General features: G+C 45.7%; 1 protein-coding gene across 2 annotated transcripts in view; it reads right to left on the bottom strand.

Moving 5' to 3' along the window:
* Positions 1-21,425, bottom strand: part of ANKHD1 (ankyrin repeat and KH domain containing 1) — a 411,439-nt gene that overhangs the window by 157,422 nt on the left and 232,592 nt on the right. For both annotated transcript variants that reach the window (XM_063928239.1, XM_063928240.1), the window contains exons 18-20: positions 8,073-8,218; positions 6,651-6,793; positions 6,256-6,469 (exon numbers count right to left, since the gene is read on the bottom strand). In XM_063928239.1, coding sequence (XP_063784309.1) covers positions 6,256-6,469; positions 6,651-6,793; positions 8,073-8,218 — 503 coding nt within the window. The remainder of the gene's footprint in view (positions 1-6,255; positions 6,470-6,650; positions 6,794-8,072; positions 8,219-21,425) is intronic.

Genomic DNA, 21,425 nt, shown 5'->3' with positions numbered 1-21,425 from the left:
GACCAGTGAGGATTTCTTCCAATTGATGAGCCACCCGTGTGCTTGTAAGAATTGGACCGTCAGTTCCAGATGACGCATGAGAACCTCTGGGGAGTCGCCAGGATCAGCAAGTCGTCCAGACACGGCAGGATCCCGATACCTTGCCGACGGAGAATGGCCGTCATGACTGCCATGACCTTGGTGAAGATCCGAGGAGCTGTAGTGAGTCCAAAGGGCAAGGCTTGGAATTGATAATGTAGGTTGCCAATAGCAAACCGCATATACTGCTGATGCGATACAGCAATAGGAGTGTGTAGTTAAGCATCCTGTATGTCCAGGGATACCATATAATCCTTGGGCTCCAAAGCCAGAACAATAGAGCAAAGAGTTTCCATACGGAATTTGGATACCTTCACAAATTTGTTCAAAGATTTGAGGTTGTAAATGGGCTGGGAGGAACCATTCGGCTTTGGGACTAGGAACAGCGCTGAATAGTACCCCCTGCCCTTCTGAGACAGAGGCACTGGCACTATCACTACCGTGTCCAGGAGTGATTGCACCACCAAACAGGGAGACTTTGCCTTTAACGGATCCGAAGGGATAACCACTGGAGCAAAACCTGTGAGGGGGACGTGACTTGAAAGAGATGGCGTATCCGTGAGTGACGACTTCCCTCACCCAGGCATCAGAAGTGGTATGTAACCATACCTGGGTGAACCGCAGAAGTCGGCCTTCCACCCTGGGATCCCCCAGGGGGGAGGCCCCGCCCAGTCATGCAGCAGGCTTGTCTGGTTTGGAAGCAGGCTGATGGGCAGCCCAAGAACGTTTAGGCTTGGGCATAGAGGTTTTGGTAGTGCGAGCCTGTATCGGGTACGCCTGACCCTTTGCTTTACTAGGGAGGTCGAAAGGTACTTTTAGCATTTGGAGCCGAAGAATTAGTACTTGGTAGACATGCAGTTTTAGCAGACGCTAAATCAGTAACAATCTTGTTCAAATATTCCCCGAATAGAATGTCTCCCTTAAAAGGGATCACCTCCAAGGTCTTTTTAGAGTCCAGGTTCTACCGACCAGGACCGCAACCACAGAATCCGGAGAGCCAGATTGGACGTAGTAGACGCTTTGGCCGCCAGAATACCGGCATCAGAGACTGCCTCCTGAATGTAATGAGAGGCTGTGGTAATATATGAAAGACACTGTCTGGCATTATCAGAAAAAGCCAGAGGTAGCTCTGCCTCAACAGCTTGAACCCAGGCTTCAATACCCTTTGCAGCCCAAGAAGCAGCTATAGTGGGTCTATGTACAGCACCCGCAAGAGTGTAAATAGACTTCAAGCAATCCTCCACGTGCTTATCCGTCGGTTCTTTCAGAGAGGTGATGGTAGTGACAGGCAGAGTAGAAGACACCACAAGACTAGCTACATGCGAGTGCACCGGTGGTGGTGTTTCCCAATTCTTACTTAACTCTGCAGAGAGGGAATAACGAGCTAGCATCTTTTTAGACAGGGAGAATTTCTTCCCTGGAGACTCCCAGGATTCCGGACGTATGTCAACCAAATGGTTAGAATGTGGCAAAACTAATTTAGTAACCTTATGACGTTTAAACTTATCAGGTTTCTTAGACGTATCTGAAGGATCAGTTTCATCCTCAATCTGAAGAATCAGTTTGATAGCCTCCAATAGGTCAGGAACATCAACCTGCATTGTAGATTCCTCATCAGAAGCATCTGCATCAGTGTCTGATGGGTCAGTATATACCACATCTTCATCGGATGAAGTATTCGAAACATGAGTGGATTGTGAGGAAGAAATGGCCCGTTTAGAGGACACCTTGGTCCTAGGAGGGCGAGGGTTAGGCTTTTGTTTAACCAAAGACTGATTTAATTGCAGTAACTGAGTAGACAGAGTATCCGCCCATGGCTGATTAACTACAGGGACAATATGTGGCTGTAATGGCACAGGAGGTCCCAACAGGGGCCGTGAATCTCGTTACTAGCGTAGTCAGTAAATTAGGAAAAGCAGCCCAAGGTGGGTCTTGGTGGGCCACCAGTGCTGCAGACTGACTGAGGGTTACAGAAGCCCCGTTACCTGGACCCTCAGCTGGAATATTTACCTCAGATAAATCTGCGGCGTCAGCACTGCATGATGCAGGATCAGTCACGGATCTCCCACCCTGTGTAAAAGACATTATATGGAAACGTAGCCTCAGGGCATAACAGTACAATATAGCCAGACACAGTACCTGACAAAAAAAACCCTGTGGAGTGTGACTGCCAATGCAGAACACAAACAGAGGATTTAAGTGGTATATAATGACTGAAATAAACAAAGAAAAATACAAAAAGCAAACAAAATAATATATATACATACACACATACATATATATATATATATATATATATATATATATATATATTTTAGATATATTTTACAGGCTCCATAGTACCTGGTGGTGAAGCCCAGCAGAGAGGATAAGGTGCTGACCTGTAGCCCCTCCCCCAGCCGCCATCTACAGCAGATGTTCACGCCCTGGAGCTGCATCTATCTCTCTCCCACACTCCCTGTCAGCGTTTGGGCGCCATTACACAGAGTTGTGCTGATTCTTGGACTGCTGGGCATGGTCTCCTCTATAAAGCCGCCTGTCTCATCAACGCTGTGCATTTACAGGACACTTAAATATTCTACATGTCGTTTAGACAGTGTTAATTAAGAACAAGTACATAAATACAAGAATATTTAGTACAAGTATTCTGTGATATACATCCAGTGTTTACTGTGCATTGTTATATCTGTATACATACATAGGTTATATGTAGTATTACTAGTCCAGTGCAGTCTTATTGTTGTGTGTAATAATTTCTGCATTGTACATGTGACTGGTGTTCCTATAGCTGCCGTGTGGTTTCCATTCCGTGTATCACGTCTTGCTATTAATATATTCTGTACCCTGAGAGAGAGAGAGAGAGAGAGAGAGAGAGAGAGAGAGATAGATATATAGATGGATGAATAGATATACACTGCTCAAAAAAATAACGGGAGCACTAAAATAACACATCCTAGATCTGACTGAATGAAATATTCTTATTAAATACTTTGTTCTTTACATAGTTGAATGTGCTAACAACAAAATCACACAAAACTTATAATTGGAAATCAAATTTATTAACCCGTGGAAGTCTGGATTTGGAGTCACCCTCAAAATTAAACACTACAGGCTGATCCAACTTTGATGTCCTTAAAACAAGTCAAAATGAGGCTCAGAAGTGTGTGTGGCCTCCACGTGCCTGTATGACCTCCCTACAACGCCTGGGCATGCTCCTGATGAGGTGGTGGATGGTCTCCTGAGGGATCTCCTCCCAGACCTGGACTAAAGCATCCACCAACTCCTGGACAGTCTGTGGTGCAACGTGGCGTTGGTGGATGGAGCGAGACATGATGTCCCAGATGTGCTCAATTGGATTCAGGTCTGGGGAACGGGCGGGCCAGTCCATAGCATCAATGCCTTCATCTTGCAGGAACTGCTGACACACTCCAGCCACATGAGGTCTAGCATTGTCTTGCATTTGGAGGAACCCAGGGCCAACCGCACCAGCATATGGTCTCACAAGGGGTCTGAGGATCTCATCTCGGTACCTAGTGGCAGTCAGGCTACCTCTGGCGAGCACATGGAGGGCTGTGCGGCCCCCCAAAGAAATGCCACCCCACACCATTACTGACCAACTGTCAAACCGTCCTTGGCGTCTCCAGACTCTGTCACATGTGCTCAGTGAGAACCTGCTTTCATCTGTGAAGAGCACAGGGCGCCAGTGGCGAATTTGCCAATCTTGGTGTTCTCTGGCAAATGCCAAACTTCATGCATGGTGTTGGGCTGTAAGCACAACCCCCATCTGTGGACGTCGGGCCATCATACCACCCTCATGGAGTCTGTTTCTGATCGTTTGAGTAGACACATGCACATTTGTGGCTTGCTGGAAGTCATTTTGCAGGGCTCTGGTAGTGCTACTCCTGTTGCTCCTTCCACAAAGGAGGAGGTAGCGGTCCTGCTGCTGGGTTGTTGCCCTCCTACGGCCTCCTCCACGTCTCCTGATGTACTTTCAAAAGTGACCAAAACATCAGCCAGAAAGCAAAGGAGCTGAGAAGTGGTCAACAGTGCAGAACAACTCCTTTATTGGGGGTGTCTTGATTTCTCAGAAGTGTGATTAACTTGGAGTTACATTGTGTTTTTTAAGTGTTCACTTTATTTTTTTGAGCAGTGCAGTATATTATATATATATATATATATATATATATGTGAGAAAAAGAGGGGGAAATAGGGGTACCAGCGACTTACAGTGTCTATCAATTAAAATAACTATGAAGAATATGGCAGGATACGGTTTTAGAAAAAGGGTAACAATATATTTATTTATACAATTTATAACATAATGATGGGATAAAAAAGTAGGTAAATTTTTTTTTTGATATGTAGTAAAAAAAGAGATTTTTAAAAAACATAAACAGGTAAAAATAGAGTATATAATTTAGCTATCTTTTTGAAGATGGAGAGTCAGTGGAGTGTACCTCCACTGACTCTCCATCTTCAAAAAGATAAGCATCATTTTTATCATCCTGAAATTTTTTATCAGTATGAAATTGTTTTTACTGATTTTACATGATTTTGGATTCTAGCTAAATTATATACTCTATTTTTACCTGTTTATGTTTTTTAAAAATCTCTTTTTTTACTACATATCAAAAAAAAATTTACCTACTTTTTTATCCCATCATTATGTTATAAATTGTATAAATAAATATATTGTTACCCTTTTTCTAAAACCGTATCCTGCCATATTCTTCATAGTTATTTTAATTGACAGACACTGTAAGTCGCTGGTACCACTATTTCCCCCTCTTTTTCTCACATTTTAAAGGCAGCTTATCACTGCTGATTACTTAGGGGATAGCAGACACCTTACATTTTTAAAGGAGTGTCTATAAATAACAATAATATATATATTGTTTTAATATTTATCTGCTCACACATACCTGTGGCGCCATACCCCCACTACCCATATATATATATATATATATATATATATATATATATATATATATATAAATAAGAGAGATATATATATATATATATATATAAAAGAGAGAGATCTATATCTATCTATTTTAGTAAATCCAACCTGTGCCCCTTGTCCTGGTGCATATAGTGGGGTCCCTGCACGGTCACAGTGTCCACGCAAGCATCGCGGTCCGTCTCCTGGGACCGCGTCCAGATCACAATTTCGGCAGGTCTCACCCTCTTTTCTCCTCCCTGTAAGTGCGGTCACGCGATCCAGGAGAGCAGCAGTGGTGATGTGTGCCTGATGAGACCGGAGCGCCTCCGCTGTAAGTACCCGGCAATCAGGGTAGGGGAGGTGAGGGAGCCGCAGCCAGATATGTCAGCATGACATAGCACCAAGTGCCTATGCTGCAGCCCTTGAAGTCTTCTTTCTTGTCAGAAAAGCTCTTTTCAGGTCTGCCTAACGCAGCCCTCCCTGTTAGCTGCCTGCACTGCAGGCACCAACTTACAAACTGAGCTCCAGTGCCTGGAGGCGGGGATATAGAGGAGGCGGTGCAGTGCATCTTGGGAACAGTCAAAGCTTTAGCCTGTTGGTGCCTCGGATCAAGATCCAACTCTACACCCTGATGTTATTCCCTGTGGAATCCCAGTGTAAGCCGCTGCAGAAACATTGTTAATTGTTGACAATTATAAAATTAAACAGGCTGTATCAATGGAAAAAAATTATATCCTTCATGATTTTAAATGACAAATTATTCTCCGCTGTTGATCATTACCAAATAACATTCCAGTTTAAAGTAGCCAAAAGAATGTATTTCATCCTAGGAATAAACACAAGTAAGCAAACTGGTAAGGTGTAGCTAGACCTAGGAAATGTAGTACCTGGTAAATACATGCATATAACTATACAAATGTGCCCGCGTACAGCTGTTTTGAGACTTTGCTCAAAGTGGCAAATCATTTTCATGGTTTTGCCTTGAAAATGATTTGCCACTTTGAGTGAAGTCTCAAAACAGCTGCACGCGGGCACATTTGTGTGGTTTTGCAGTACAAATGATTGCTGCCTTAAAAAAAACAATATAAAACTCAAAGTTTTGCACTTACTGCTTCTCACAGGCTATTACACGTATCCCCCCCCCCCCCCCCCCAAATATATTATTTAAAATTAGCAATACTTTGTAAAGTCTGAAGTACTTAGGACAACTAAATGGATGTAGAGGATCAATATACCTTGGCTCTGTGCTCAACATTGGCTTTCCTGTCCAACAGTAGGCTCACAACTTCTGCTCTACCCTGAAAGCAGGCCAATGTGAGAGCTGTGTTACGATTGGTCTCAATCTGAGCATTGATGTCAGAACCCATGTCAAGCAGCAGTTTAACAGCTGGAACATGTCCATTCATTGCAGCCAACATCAGGGGGGAAATACCTAATTTACTGCCAGTTCTGTAAAAATAAATAAAAAAACTTTAACATTCTAATATTAACACAAAAGAGATACCTAGAAATGCAAATGGTGTTCATATATTATGCAAAATACAATTTTCACAATCTATTTACTTAATTTGCTTTAATAGTAAATTAAGTTGCAATATTGCAGGATCAAGACAGACAAGGAAATTGCTACCTTGAGTTAATTTCAGCCCCTGCATTCAGAAGAATCTTGATAATATTGACATATCCTCCGGATGCAGCCAAACTGAGAGGGGTATAGTCTGAAACATTTCTGTGCTCTTTGTTTGCACCTCTAGACAAAAGCAGCTCAACCACCTGTTATTGGCAATAATAAAAAAAATAAAAAAATGTATATATAGTTTAGATGATGATTTATTTAGAGTTTAAGGCTGGTATTCGATTACCGCGGGCTCATTGATTCCCCGGCGCTATTTTATTAGCCCTGAAGCCATGAGCTATTGGGGATTTTTTTTTTCACCTGCCTCAGAGGGTAGAATAAAAATCCCAGATAACCAAGATTAATGAGTGTTGCGACTTTGTTAACACGTGAATCAGTGAACTTTTCAGATTCTTTGTTTTCCAATGCCCGTTAATATGCTACTTTAGCTAAAGGGAGTGCAATTGAATAGCCATGAGAGTTATAAACCGAGGTCACCTCTTTTTCACCCATAGTACTTTACAGCAGGTAACTGAAATCTGGCCTAAATCTACATTATATTTATACATGCAATTAAAATTATACATACACCAAAATAATGTTATTTTAATCTGGCAAGAATCTTGTGACACCAAGGCATAACCTAACATGCTATAATTCAATGGTTAGTGAACAACAATTTAACTATAAATAAAGTACCTATTCAATCACTACTTTTTGCATATACAGTAATTTATTACTGTCACTTTGCACTATTTCACTTCAGATTCAAAGACACATTTTGTCAAGATCTCTGTTGGGAGTGAAACAGAGGCAGTGATTATCATCTGCATAACATTAACATAAGAGGTTTTTTTGCCCTTTTCACAGTTTGCTTTCAGCTGTGAAGGTCTCTTAAGGGGGATATACACGGGAGAGATGTGTGCTGAGCGAACCGCTCAGCACACATCTCTCCTGCCGCTCAGCACAATGCGATGTGTGCTGAGCGATGCAGGGGCCGCTCATTTCACCCAGCGGGTGAAATGAGCGACCTGCTAGATTGGCCTGCATGCAGGCTCAATCTAGCAGCGGCGATAGCGATGTGCGGGGCTGCACATTGCCATCGCTGAGGGGGCTACACACGAGTGATCTGTGCTTAAAATCTAAGCAATCTAGTCAGATTGCTTAGATTTTAAGCATGGATCTCTCCGTGAGTACCCCCCTTTACTTAACTAGTAATTAACAAGCAGACTGTTTTATGGGACTTGTGAAGAAACAAGTTTCCAACATTATTACATTGCTTCTTTTTTACCACTCACTAGGGTGGTTGGGTCATCAAAAAAAAAAAAAAAAATTAAAAAAATTATACATAGATCTAACAATAATGTCAATTAATTTACGGATTGTGGTTATGCAAGCAAAATAGGATGACACAGTTATCACAGCAGGTAAGCTCACCTCTTGACGTCCCCCAGAACAGGCAAGAGATAGAGGAGTATCCTTTGTGCGTTCTGACTGTGCCTCAATATCAGCACCCTTATCTAAAAGGATTTCAACTACTCCAACATGTCCAGCTGTAGCTGCCAAAATTAGAGGTGTAAACCCTAAATGCAGAAATAAAGATAAACGCAAAAAAAATAAAAAATTACGTAAATAGGTGATTGTCATAGAAATAGATATGTAAGAGAGAATTTGTAAATTAGGGTAAAGTAGGTAGAAAGTAACAAGTAAAACTTTGATGCAAAGCAGTAAAAGTATTATTTTAAACACATAATTAGTAAAGTCTGCTTCCCACAAATACTTATTCAGCCTTTTGAATCAAGATTATGTTGCACACCCTCAAGTCCAGTCCGGTCTTACACCTTTCTCTGGCAGGGTCCAAAGGTTAGCCACAGGATAACACTGGGATATGATGAAGCGACAGCGGATTTGTACCAGTCAGTCAAAGTTTTTCGGCCTCCCAGCATGCAACGGGACCGTCCATATATCGCCGGCTCCTGGCTCAGGCAAATCGGTTTTTAGTTTGGTGCGGCAGGAGCCGGGCCATGGTCAGAGGGTTGCTGGTTTTTAGCAGCCCAATGCTTTCTTATTTTATTTTTACAGTCAAACTATTTTTTCTTGACTGATCTTTCTAAAAAGAGTCTTATATGTACCTTAGAAAGAGTTGCTCCAACAACTCTCTGCCGAGTTGCTACAACGCTTACCCACGAGTACAGTGCTATTGCGGCGGGCGTCTGTGTCACATATACTATACTACAGTGATTGTATGAAATATATTCTCATAAGCCATGCTGCACATTGCGGCGCTGCCCAGTGCACCCTGTGTAGCCAGCCTATCACCATAAATGGATATATGAACCAAGAGACGCAATTTCTCCCATTGAAATTTATAAAGCACACACATATTCCACAGTGCTTTACAGTGTGCGTCTGGCCATTCATATCAGTCTCCGCCCCAGTGAAGATTACACTCTATATTCCCTACCACAGGCTTTTTCAACCAGTGTGCCGTGGCACACTAGTGTGCCGCGACCAGTTGCAAGGTGTGCCGCGGAGCCAGAGCAGCTTCCTGCACTTCAGAGTGAACTGTTGGCCCAGGCTCTTCTTAGAGGATCAGACGTGCTCCGGCCGTGACCGATGCCTTGAAGACGCGGCGGTATGATATCATAGGTCACGGCCGCCGCGTCTCACCACCCAGCCAGCTTACCCGCCTGTATACACATTTTCCAGTTCCCGCCTGCATACACAGCTTTCTTTGCCCACCTACATCCACACCTGCCCGACCGCCCGCTGCTCAGTATTCGCAGCACTCCACTATGAACAACCCCCGCCACTGAGGGACAGGGAGGAGGACAGCTGACCGGTAGGGGCTAATATTTGTTATGTTATTTCTCCTGGAGGGGGGGGGGGGGGCAACAGGATTTATGTGGGGAGCAACAGGATTTATGTGGGGAGCAACAGGATTTATGCGGGGAGCAACAGGATTGTTTTTTGTGTGTAGGCCAATGTGTGTGTGGATTTTTTTTTTACTGTGGGGAACTGATGGTGTGCCTTGGCAATTTTAAAATATTGTTCGGTGTGCCGCGAGTAAAAAAAGGTTGAAAATCACTGCCCTACCACGATAACACACAGGATAATTTATTTTCAAGAGTTTTATCAAGAGATGCTAATTGAAGCTGCTCATGGCCTGAATCCAATTACCCAACTGATCATGTTGCCAACCGCAGTTTTTTTGCTATTCAATTAAAAAGCTGCGTTAACTTAACCCAGTTTTAAATGTGATTTAATGCACCTCTTTGTTGGCAGCCTTTGAGCAGGTGCAAAGTAGGGAAAAAATAAAAAATAAAAGTTATGGCTGACTTACCATAAATAACTCTTTTTCTTCAAGGTCAATAGGATCCACAGGGAATACCTTGCCTAGGTGGTTGGAGAGGACTGGGCACCAGAAGTTTTTGAGCTCCCAGGATGCTCAAGTCCCCGATCCCCTATACCCCGCCACCAGCACAGGCTATCCAGTTTGTGAACAAGCCCAAGGCAGGAACAGGAGAGAAGGAGAAATAGGATTTTAATACCAACCGGTAAATCCTTTTCTCTTAGTCCGTAGAGGATGCTGGGGTCCACTTCAGTACCATGGGGTATAGACGGTTCCGCAGGAGCCATGGGCACTAAGACTTTTCAAGGGTGTGAACTGGCTCCTCCCTCTATGCCCCTCCTCCAGACCTCAGTTATAGGAACTGTGCCCAGGGAGACGGACATTTCGAGGAAAGGATTTACTTTTATACGAATGATGAGATTCATACCAGCTCACACCTCAACCATGCCGCACAACATGGCATTCAACATGATACACGCCAACAGGCATGAACCATTTACAGCAACATGCTGAAAACAAATGAAACACAACTTGTGTAACTATAAAGAAACTGCAGGTAAAGTACGCACTGGGTCGGGTGCCCAGCATCCTCTACGGACTAGGAGGAAAGGATTTACCGGTAGGTATTAAAATCCTATTTTCTCATACGTCCTAGAGGATGCTGGGGTCACATTCAGTACCATGGGGGTATACCAAAGCTCCAGTACGGGCGGGAGAGTGCGGATGACCCTGCAGCACCGATTGACCAAACCTGAGGTCCTCATCGGCCAAAGTGTCAAACTTATAAAATTTTGCAAATGTGTTTGACCCTGACCAAGTAGGTGCTCGGCAAAGTTGTAATGCCGAGACGCCCCGGGCAGCCGCCCAGGATGAGCCCACTTTCCTAGTAGAATGGGCCTTCACCGACTTCGGTACCGGCAAGCCTGCCGTAGAATGAGCGTGCTGAATTGTCCCTCTGAACCAGCGCACAAAAGTCTGCTTAGAAGCAGGACACCCAATCTTGTTGGAAGCATACAGGACAAACAGAGCCTCTGTTTTCCGTAATCGAGCTGTTCTTGCGACATAAATCTTAAAAGCTCTAACCACATCTAGAGACTGTAACTCAGTGAAAATGTCAGTAGCTACTGCCACCACAATAGGTTGGTTTATGTGGAAGGACGAAACCACCTTTGGAAGAAATTGTTGACGAGTACTTCACTCTGCACTATCTTCATGGAAGATCAGGTAAGGGCTCTTGTGAGACAAGGCCCCCAACTCAGACACCCGCCTTGCGGATGCCAAGGCTAAAAGCATCACCACTTTTCAAGATGCCATCATGTCTACTTGAGGAACTCCCCAAAGACTTGTCACCTCTGCGAAGACTTCTTGGTGGAGGCCCCACTCTCATGGATGGAGATGGTGTCTGCTGAGGAAGTCTGCTTCCCAGTTGTCCACTCCCGGAATGAAAATTGCTGACAGAGCTCTAACATGTCTTTCTGCCCAGAGGAGAATCCTTGTCACCACCTCTGCCATTGCCGCTCTGCTCTTCGTTCCGCCTTGCCTGTTTATGTACGCGACTGCTGTTATATTGTCCGACTGGATCTGCACGGGATCTTGAAGATGTACCGCTTGTAGAAGGCCGTTGTAAATGGTTCTCAATTCCAGAACGTTCATGTGAAGGCAGGCTTCCTGACTTGATCATTTTCCTTGGAAGCTTTCCCCCTGTGTGACAGCTCCCCAGGCTCGGAGACTTGCATCCGTGGTTATTAGGACCCAGTCGTGAATCCCAAACCTGCGTCCCTCTAGTAGGTGAGACCTGTGTAGCCACCACAGGAGCGAAATCCTGGCTTTGGGGGACAGGATTACTTTCCGGTGCATGTGTAGGTGGGATCCGGACCTCTTGTCCAACAGGTCCCACTGGAATACTCTGGCATGAAATCACCCAAACTGTATGGCCTCGTAGGCCGCTACCATTTTCCCCAACAACCGAATGCATTGATGGATCGACACGCTTGTTGGTTTCAATATTTGTTTGACCATTTTTTGGATTTCCAGAGCCTTTTCCACTGGAAGAAATACTCTCCGTACTTCTGTGTCCAGAATCATCCCTAAAAAGGACAATCTTGTCGTCGGTTCCAACTGCGACTTTGGAAAATTCATGATCCAACCGTGTTGTTGGAGTATTGACAGGGAGAGTGCGATGTTCTGCACCAACTGTCCCCTGGATCTCACTTTTATCAGGAGATCGTCCAGATAAGGAATTATATTGACTCCTTTTTAACGAAGGAGGACCATCATCTCCGCCATCACCTTGGTGAATACCCTCGGTGCCGTGGAGAGTCCCAACGGCAACGTCTGGAACTGGTAACGGCAATCCTGTACTGCGAATCTTAGATAAGCTTGGTGAGGAGGATAAATGGGAACATGCAAGTAAGCATCCTTTATGTCTACTGACACCATGAAGTCTCCCTCCTCCAGACTGGAAATCACTACCCTCAGGGATTCCATCTTGAACTTGAACCTTTTCAGGTAGAGATTCATATTTTTCAGGTTTAAAATCGGTCTGACCGAGCCGTCCGGCTTCGGAACTACGAAGAGGCTTGAATAAAAACCTTCTCCTTGCTGTGCCAAGGGTACCAGGACAATGACCTGATTCTGACAATTTTTGAACTGCCGTTGTTACTGCCTCTCTTCCCGGAATAGAAGCTGGCAAGGTCGATTTGAAAAATCGGCATGGGGGGACGTCTTAAAATAAGAATTTACTTACCGATAATTCTATTTCTCGGAGTCCGTAGTGGATGCTGGGGTTCCTGAAAGGACCATGGGGAATAGCGGCTCCGCAGGAGACAGGGCACAAAAAAGTAAAGCTTTTACCAGATCAGGTGGTGTGCACTGGCTCCTCCCCCTATGACCCTCCTCCAGACTCCAGTTAGGTACTGTGCCCGGACGAGCGTACACAATAAGGGAGGCAATTTGAATCCCGGGTAAGACTCATACCAGCCACACCAATCACACCGTACAACTTGTGATCTAAACCCAGTTAACAGTATGATAACAGAAAGAGCCTCTTAAAGATGGCTCCTTAACAATATAACCCGAATTTGTTAACAATAACTATGTACAGTATTGCAGATAATCCGCACTTGGGATGGGCGCCCAGCATCCACTACGGACTCCGAGAAATAGAATTATCGGTAAGTAAATTCTTATTTTCTCTATCGTCCTAAGTGGATGCTGGGGTTCCTGAAAGGACCATGGGGATTATACCAAAGCTCCCAAACGGGCGGGAGAGTGCGGATGACTCTGCAGCACCGAATGAGAGAATTCCAAGTCCTCTTTTGCCAGGGTATCAAATTTGTAGAATTTTACAAACGTGTTTTCCCCCGACCACGTAGCTGCTCGGCAGAATTGTAATGCCGAGACCCCTCGGGCAGCCGCCCAAGATGAGCCCACCTTCCTTGTGGAATGGGCCTTAACAGATTTAGGCTGTGGCAGGCCTGCCACAGAATGAGCAAGTTGAATTGTGTTACAAATCCAACGAGCAATCGTCTGCTTAGAAGCAGGGGCACCCAACTTGTTGGGTGCATATAGTATCAACAGCGAGTCAGATTTTCTGACTTCAGCCGTCCTTGAAATGTATATGTTTAAGGCTCTGACAACGTCCAACAACTTGGAGTCCTCCAAGTCGCCAGTGGCCGCAGGCACCACAATAGGTTGGTTCAGGTGAAACGCTGATACCACCTTAGGGAGAAAATGCGGACGAGTCCTCAGTTCTGCCCTATCCGAATGGAAGATTAGATAAGGGCTTTTATAAGATAAAGCCGCCAATTCAGATACTCTCCTGGCGGAAGCCAGGGCCAGTAACATAGTCACTTTCCATGTGAGATATTTAAAATCCACCTTTTTCAATGGTTCAAACCAATGGGATTTGAGGAAATCTAAAACTACATTTAGATCCCACGGTGCCACCGGAGGCACCACAGGAGGCTGTATATGCAGTACTCCTTTAACAAAAGTCTGTACCTCAGGAACTGAGGCCAATTCTTTTTGGAAGAATATTGACAGGGCCGAAATTTGAACCTTAATAGATCTCAATTTGAGACCCATAGACAATCCTGATTGTAGGAAATGTAGGAAACGACCCAGTTGAAATTCCTCCGTCGGAACACTCCGATCCTCGCACCACGCGACATATTTTCGCCAAATGCGGTGATAATGTTTCGCGGTGACTTCCTTCCTTGCCTTAATCAATGGTAGGAATGACTTCTTCTGGAATGCCTTTCCCTTTTAGGATCTGGCGTTCAACCGCCATGCCGTCAAACGCAGCCGCGGTAAGTCTTGAAAGAGACAGGGACCCTGTTGTAGCAGGTCCCTTCTCAGAAGTAGAGGGCACGGGTCGTCCGTGACCAACTCTTGAAGTTCCGGGTACCAAGTCCTTCTTGGCCAATCCGGAGCCACTAGTATTGTTCTTACTCCTCCTCACCGTATAATCTTCAATACCTTTGGTATGAGAGGCAGAGGAGGAAACACATATACTGATTTGTACACCCAAGGTGTTACCAGTGCGTCCACAGCTATTGCCTGTGGATCTCTTGACCTGGCGCAATACTTGTCCAGTTTCTTGTTGAGGCGAGACGCCATCATGTCTACCATTGGTCTTTCCCAACAGTTTATTAGCATGTGGAAGACTTCTGGATGAAGACCCCCCTCTCCCGGGTGAATATCGTGTCTGCTGAGGAAGTCTGCTTCCCAGTTGTCCACGCCCGGGAAGAACACTGCTGACAGTGCTATTACGTGATTCTCCGCCCAGCGAAGAATCTTGGCAGCTTCTGCCATTGCACTCCTGCTTCTTGTGCCGCCCTGTCTGTTTACATGGGCGACCGCCGTGATGTTGTCCGACTGAATCAACACCGGTTTTCCTTGCAGGAGTGGTTCCGCCTGGCTTAGAGCATTTTAGATTGCTCTTAGTACCAGAATGTTTATGTGAAGAGACTTTTCCAGGTTCGTCCATACCCCCTGGAAGTTTCTTCCTTGTGTGACTGCTCCCCAACCTCTCAGGCTGGCGTCCGTGGTCACCAGGATCAAATCCTGTATGCCGAATCTGCGGCCCTCCAATAGATGAGCCTTTTGCAACCACCACAGAAGATATACCCTTGTCCTTGGCGACAGGGTTATTCGCAGGTACATCTGAGGATGCGACCCTGACCATTTGTCCAACAGATCCCTTTGGAAAATTCTTGCATGGAATCTGCCGAATGGAATTGCTTCGTAAAAAGCCACCATTTTTCCCAGGACTCTTGTGCATTGATGTACAGACACCTTTCCTGGTTTTAGGAGGTTCCTGACAGGTCGGATAACTCCTTGGCTTTTTCCTCGGGAAGAAAAACCTTTTTCTGAACCGTGTCCAGAATCATCCCTAGGAACAGCAGACGTATCGTCGGAAAACAGCTGCGATTCTTGGAATATTTAGAATCCAGTCGTGCCGTCGAAGAACTACTTTAGATAGTGCTCTTCCGACCTCCAACTGTTCTCTGGAACTTGCCCTTTTTAGGTCGTGCAAGTAAGGGATAATTTAGATGCCTTTTTTCTTTGAAGAAACATCTTTTCGGCCATTACCTTGGTAAAAAGGCCCGGGGTGCCGTGGATAATTCAAACGGCATCGTCTGAAACTGATATTGACAGTTCTGTACCACGAACCAGAGGTACCCTTGATGAGAAGGACAAAATTTGGACATGGAGGTAATCCTTGATGTCCAGGGACACCATATAGTCCCCTTTTTTCCGGTTCGCTATCACTGCTCTGAGTGACTTTATCTCGATTTGAACCTTTTATGTAAGTGTTCAAAACATTTTAGATTTAGACTATGTGTCACCAAGCCGTCTGGCTTCAGTACCACAATATAGTGTGGAAAAATAATACCCTTTTCCTTGTCGTAGGAGGGGTACTTTGATTATCACCTGCTGGATATACAGCTTGTGAATTGTTTCCAATGCTGCCTCCCTGTTGGAGGGAGCCGTTGGTAAAGCAGACTTCAGGAACCTGCGAGGAGAAGATGTCTCGACTCTCCAATCTTTACCCCTGGGATAATACTCGTACGATCTAGGGGTCAACTTGCGAGTGATCCCACTGCGCCCTGAGACTCTTGAGACTACCCCCCCACCTTGAGTCCGCTTGCACGGCCCCAGCGTCATGCTGAGGACTTGGCAGACGCGGTGGAGGGCTTCTTTTCCTGGGAAAGGGCTGCCTGCTGCAGTCTACTTCCCTTACCTCTATGTCTGGGCAGATATGACTGGCCTTTTGCCTGCATGCCCTCATGGGAAAGGAAAGATTGAGGCTGAAAAGACGGTGTCTTTTTTAGCTGAGATGTAACTTGGGGTAAAAAAGGTTGGATTTCCCAGCTGTTGCTGTGGTCCCCAGGTCCGATGGACCGACCCCCAAATAACTCCTTCCCTTTATACAGCAATACTTCCATCTGCCGTATGGGATCTGTATCACCTGACCACTGTCGTGTCCCTGACATCTTCTGGGAGATATGGACAACGCACTTATCTTGATGCCAGAGAGCAAATATCCCTCTGTGCATCTCACATACATATATATAGAATGCATCCTATTAAATGCTCTACATGAATAAAATATTTTCAGTCAGGGAATCCGACCAAGCCAACCCAGCACTGCATCTCCAGGCTGATGGCGATCGCTGGTCGCAGTATAACCACCGTATGTGTGTATATACTTTTTAGGATATTTTTCCAGCTTCCTATCAGCTGGCTCCTTGAGGGCGGCCGTATCTGGAGACGGTAACGCCACTTGATAAGCGTGTGAGCGCCTTATCACCCTAAGGGGTGTTTCCCAACGTACCCTAATTTCTGGCGGGAAAAGGTATAACGCCAATATTTGCTATCGGGGTAACCCTACGCATCATCACACACTTCATTTTATTTTATCTGATTCAGGAAAAACTACAGGTAGTTTTTTCACTCCCACATAATACCCTTTCTTGTGGTACTTGTAGTATCAGAAACACGTAACACCTCCTTCATTGCCCTTAACGTGTGGCCCTAATGAGAAATACGTTTGTTTATTCACCGTCGACACTGTATTCAGTGTCCGTGTCTGTGTCTGTGTCGACCGACTGAGGTAAATGGGCGTTTTTAAAACCCCTGACGGTGTTTCTGAGACGCCTGGACCGGTCCTAATAGATTGTCGGCCGTCTCATGTCGTCAACCGACCTTGCAGCGTGTTGACATTCTCACGTAATTCTCTAAATAAGCCATCCATTCCGGTGTCGACTCCCTAGAGAGTGACATCACCATTACAGGCAATTTCTCCGCCTCCTCACCAACATCGTCCTCATACATGTCGACACACACGTACCGACACACAGCACACACACCGGGAATGCTCTGACAGAGGACAGGACCCACTAGCCCTTTGGGGAGACAGAGGGAGAGTCTGCCAGCACACACCAAAAACGCTATAATTATATAGGGACAACCTTATATAAGTGTTTCTCCCTTATAGCATCTTTTATATATATACAATATCGCCAAAATCAGTGCCCCCCCTCTCTGTTTTAACCCTGTTTCTGTAGTGCAGTGCAGGGGAGAGCCTGGGAGCCTTCTCTCCAGCTTTTCTGTGAGAGAAAATGGCGCTGTGTGCTGAGGAGATAGGCCCCGCCCCTTTATCGGCGGGCTCGTCTCCCGCTATTTTTGAAGTTAGGCAGGGGTTAAATATCTCCATATAGCCTCTGTGGGCTATATGTGAGGTATTTTTTGCCTCTAATAAGGTTTTTATTTGCCTCTCAGAGCGCCCCCCCCAGCGCTCTGCACCCTCAGTGACTGTTGTGTGAAGTGTGCTGAGAGGAAAATGGCGCACAGCTGCAGTGCTGTGCGCTACCTTTATGAAGACTCAGGAGTCTTCAGCCGCCGATTTTGGACCTCTTCTCTCTTCAGCGTCTGCAAGGGGGCCGGCGGCGCGGCTCCGGTGACCATCCAGGCTGTACCTGTGATCGTCCCTCTGGAGCTTGTCCAGTAGCCAAGCAGCAAATCCACTCTGCACGCAGGTGAGTTCACTACTTCTCCCCTAAGTCCCTCGTTGCAGTGATCCTGTTGCCAGCAGGACTCACTGTAAAGTAAAAAACCTAAGCTAAACTTTCTCTAAGCAGCTCTTTAGGAGAGCCACCTAGATTGCACCCTTCTCGTTCGGGCACAAAATCTAACTGGAGTCTGGAGGAGGGTCATAGGGGGAGGAGCCAGTGCACACCACCTGATCTGGTAAAAGCTTTACTTTTTTGTGCCCTGTCTCCTGCGGAGCCGCTATTCCCCATGGTCCTTTCAGGAACCCCAGCATCCACTTAGGACGATAGAGAAAACTCTAGTTTGTACCCTTGGGACACTATTTGTAAGACCCATTGGTCCAGGCCAGATTGAATCCAGATTTGGCTGAAAAGTTTCAGACGTGCTTCCACCCGAGCGGACTCCCGCAAGGGAGCCCCAGCGTTATGCTGCAGATTTGGCAGAAGCAGGGGTGGACTTCTGCTCCTGCAATCCGGGAGACACTGCAGATTTCTTTCCTTTTCCCCTATCCCTACCTGCAAAAAAGGGGGAACCTTTTGCCTTTTTTTATTTGTTGGGCCGAAAGGACTGCATGTGAGAGTGATGTGTCTTTTTCGCCGGTATAGGAGCATAAGGCAAGAATGTCGACTTACCTGCGGTAGCCGCCGAGACTAATGCATCCAGCCCATCACCAAACAAGGCCTCACCTTTATACGGGAGAGCCTCCATATTTCTTTTGGAATCTGCATCAGACTGGCGAATCCACAACGCCCTCCGAGCCGATACTGCCATGGTAGCGGTTCTTGATCCCAAGAGACCAATATATTTCATGGTTTCTAGCATATACACAGCAGCGTCTTTGATATGACCTAACGTTATGAGTATCTCGTCTCCATCTATTGTGTCACTGTCTACTGACAAGTTTTCTGACCACTTTTCAATAGCACTACTCACCCACGCACAGACAATGGTAGGCCTGAGTAGTGTCCCATTGACCACATAAATAGATCACCTCACTCACTTGCGGTCTGTCGGCTCCTTAAATGAAGCCATTCCAGGCGCAGGGAGAAACACCTTCTCTTTTATGACAGGGCCCTGTCTAAAATGCAGGGTGACTCCCACCTTTTGGAAAAAGGTAAGCTGCCTGAATTCCTTTTGGGAATCTAAAATTTCTTTTCAGGTTAAATCAGACTCCCTCCAAGAGACTGTTCAACTCCTGAGGTGGAAGGAAAATTACATTACTTCTTTACTAAAGTAAACCCTCTCCTTGTGGTAAAAGAGGGGGCTTCGTAACTTATAACACCTCCTTTATAGCTAAAACATGTTTTGAATGCTTTTTGCTAACTTAGGACCTATTCCCCTGGAATCACAAGTGTCGACACAGGAATCAGAGTCCGTGTTGGTATCAGTTTGTACTACTTGTGCAAATTTGTATGTGACCCAGAGGGGTCCCTGTGGATGAAAGGCAGAACTATTAAAAATCACATCTTCAACAGATTATATTCAGTTTTCTGTATGAGATTCAGTCCAACCTCTTACGGATATGATTCACACTATCATGTAACCTTTCACCCAGTCAGGCTCTTGGTGTCATATTACACCTCTGTGTCTCTAACATGTCTCCCACAGAGGAAGAATTCCCTGCCACAGACATGTCACACACATGCACAACCACACCACAGACACTCCGGGACTTATAGGGGACAGACCCACAGTAAAATCTGTCAGAGGGACACAGATAGGATTTGCCAGCTCACAACCCAGCCTCAGTAACACAATGTCTGAACACAAAATGCCCACTGACATGCAGCGCTTTTATAATGCTAATCACACAATTATATAGCACCAAATTCACTGTGCCCCCCCCCCCCCCCCCCCCTCCCCCTGTTTTGCAGCCTGATACTTGTTCAGCAGTGGAGGAGGACCAGCGTTCTTCTCTGCAGTCTGGAAGAGAGAAAATGGCACTGAGCAGTGTGCTGGCTGACTGAGGAGGAAGCTCCACTCTTCAGTGGCGTGTTTCTCCTCAGCTTTTATGAGGTAATTTTTTATACTGACGGGGGTAGGACTGTGCCTCAGCAACTTATGCCCCTTATTTATGCCAGTTTCCATAGGTTTCATGCTGCCCAGGAAACGGGGTAATTGAAGTCTGGAAGTACAATTTCTTTGTGAAGACGGATTCTGTATACTAACCGAGAAGTAGTCAACCCTGGTCAAGAGGACAGCCCTGTCTGGATGAAAGATCAGAAAGGATAAGCAACAGGTTGCTGTCAGCCAGTTGAGGTCCAGAGATTCAAACAGGGGCTCCTGTAGAGCCTGGAGAACTAATGACAGATCCCACAGAGCCACCGGAGAGACAAAGGAAAGTTGAATGTGAAGGACACCTTTAAGTAAGGTGCGAACATCAGGCAGTGGAGCGATTCTCCCCTGTAACCAGACTGACAGAGCAGAGACACGCACTTTCAGAGATGCCAGGCAGAGTCCGAAACCCAATTCAGCGTAGAGGAATGCAAGCACCCGGGAAAACGGAAAAACAGATGGTCGTAGTGTTTTGCAGCACACCACTGGAAGAAAGCAATAGAGAAGGGCTGGGCCAGGGACCTTGAGACAAAATGTCTGGTCAAGGGAAGAGTGGAAAGGAAGTCTATGGAGGGACTCTAGAGATTGGTGAACCAATGGCGCCTTGCCCAGGCTGGAGCTATCAAGAGGACAGTGCCACCTTCCTTGTATTTGTGAAGAAACTGGGGAAGGAGAGAAACCGGAGTGAAGAGGTATGCCAGATGTAAGGTCCACTTCCCTGCCAAGGCATCCATGAAGGGGTCTCTTTACCTGGACCCCTACATGGGAACTTTATGCTTGTGTCTTGAGGCCATGAGGGCCACATCCGGTAGACTCCACTTGTCCACCAGGAAGTGGAAAACTTCTGGGTAAAGTGCCCACTCTCCGATGTGTACGTCGTGATGGCTGAGGAAGTCCACCTCCCAGTTGAGGATCCAGGGAATACCGCCAAGATGGGTGGAAGATGGCACTCGACCTATCTGAGGATGTGCGAAATTACCAACAAACTGCAGGTGCCCCCACGATGATTGAGGTAGTGGCGTTGTTGGATTGGACTTGGAAGGGCCTGCCCTGGTGTATGTCCTGTGCCAGAGTGCGTGCTCTGTAGACAGCTCAAAGCTCCAGGATGTTGCCTGGCAAGCAATTCCTGAACATTTCAAATAATATATTTTTTTATTTCAAATCCATTTTGGTGGCGACAGACACAAAATTACATGGACCCTACGACCCTTCGAGCAGATTAAGCACTTTCAAATACACCCCAGCTTCAAAACAAAAGTATGCAATAAAAAAACAACACATCAGACCTGTCATTTATAGAATTAAAGACCATTATAAAGGCAAAT

Source organism: Pseudophryne corroboree, chromosome 6, assembly GCF_028390025.1.
Source record: "Pseudophryne corroboree isolate aPseCor3 chromosome 6, aPseCor3.hap2, whole genome shotgun sequence".
NCBI classification, from domain to species: Eukaryota; Metazoa; Chordata; class Amphibia; order Anura; family Myobatrachidae; genus Pseudophryne; species Pseudophryne corroboree.
Note: the sequence above shows the minus strand (reverse complement) of the source record. Positions and strands in the feature narration are given on the sequence as shown.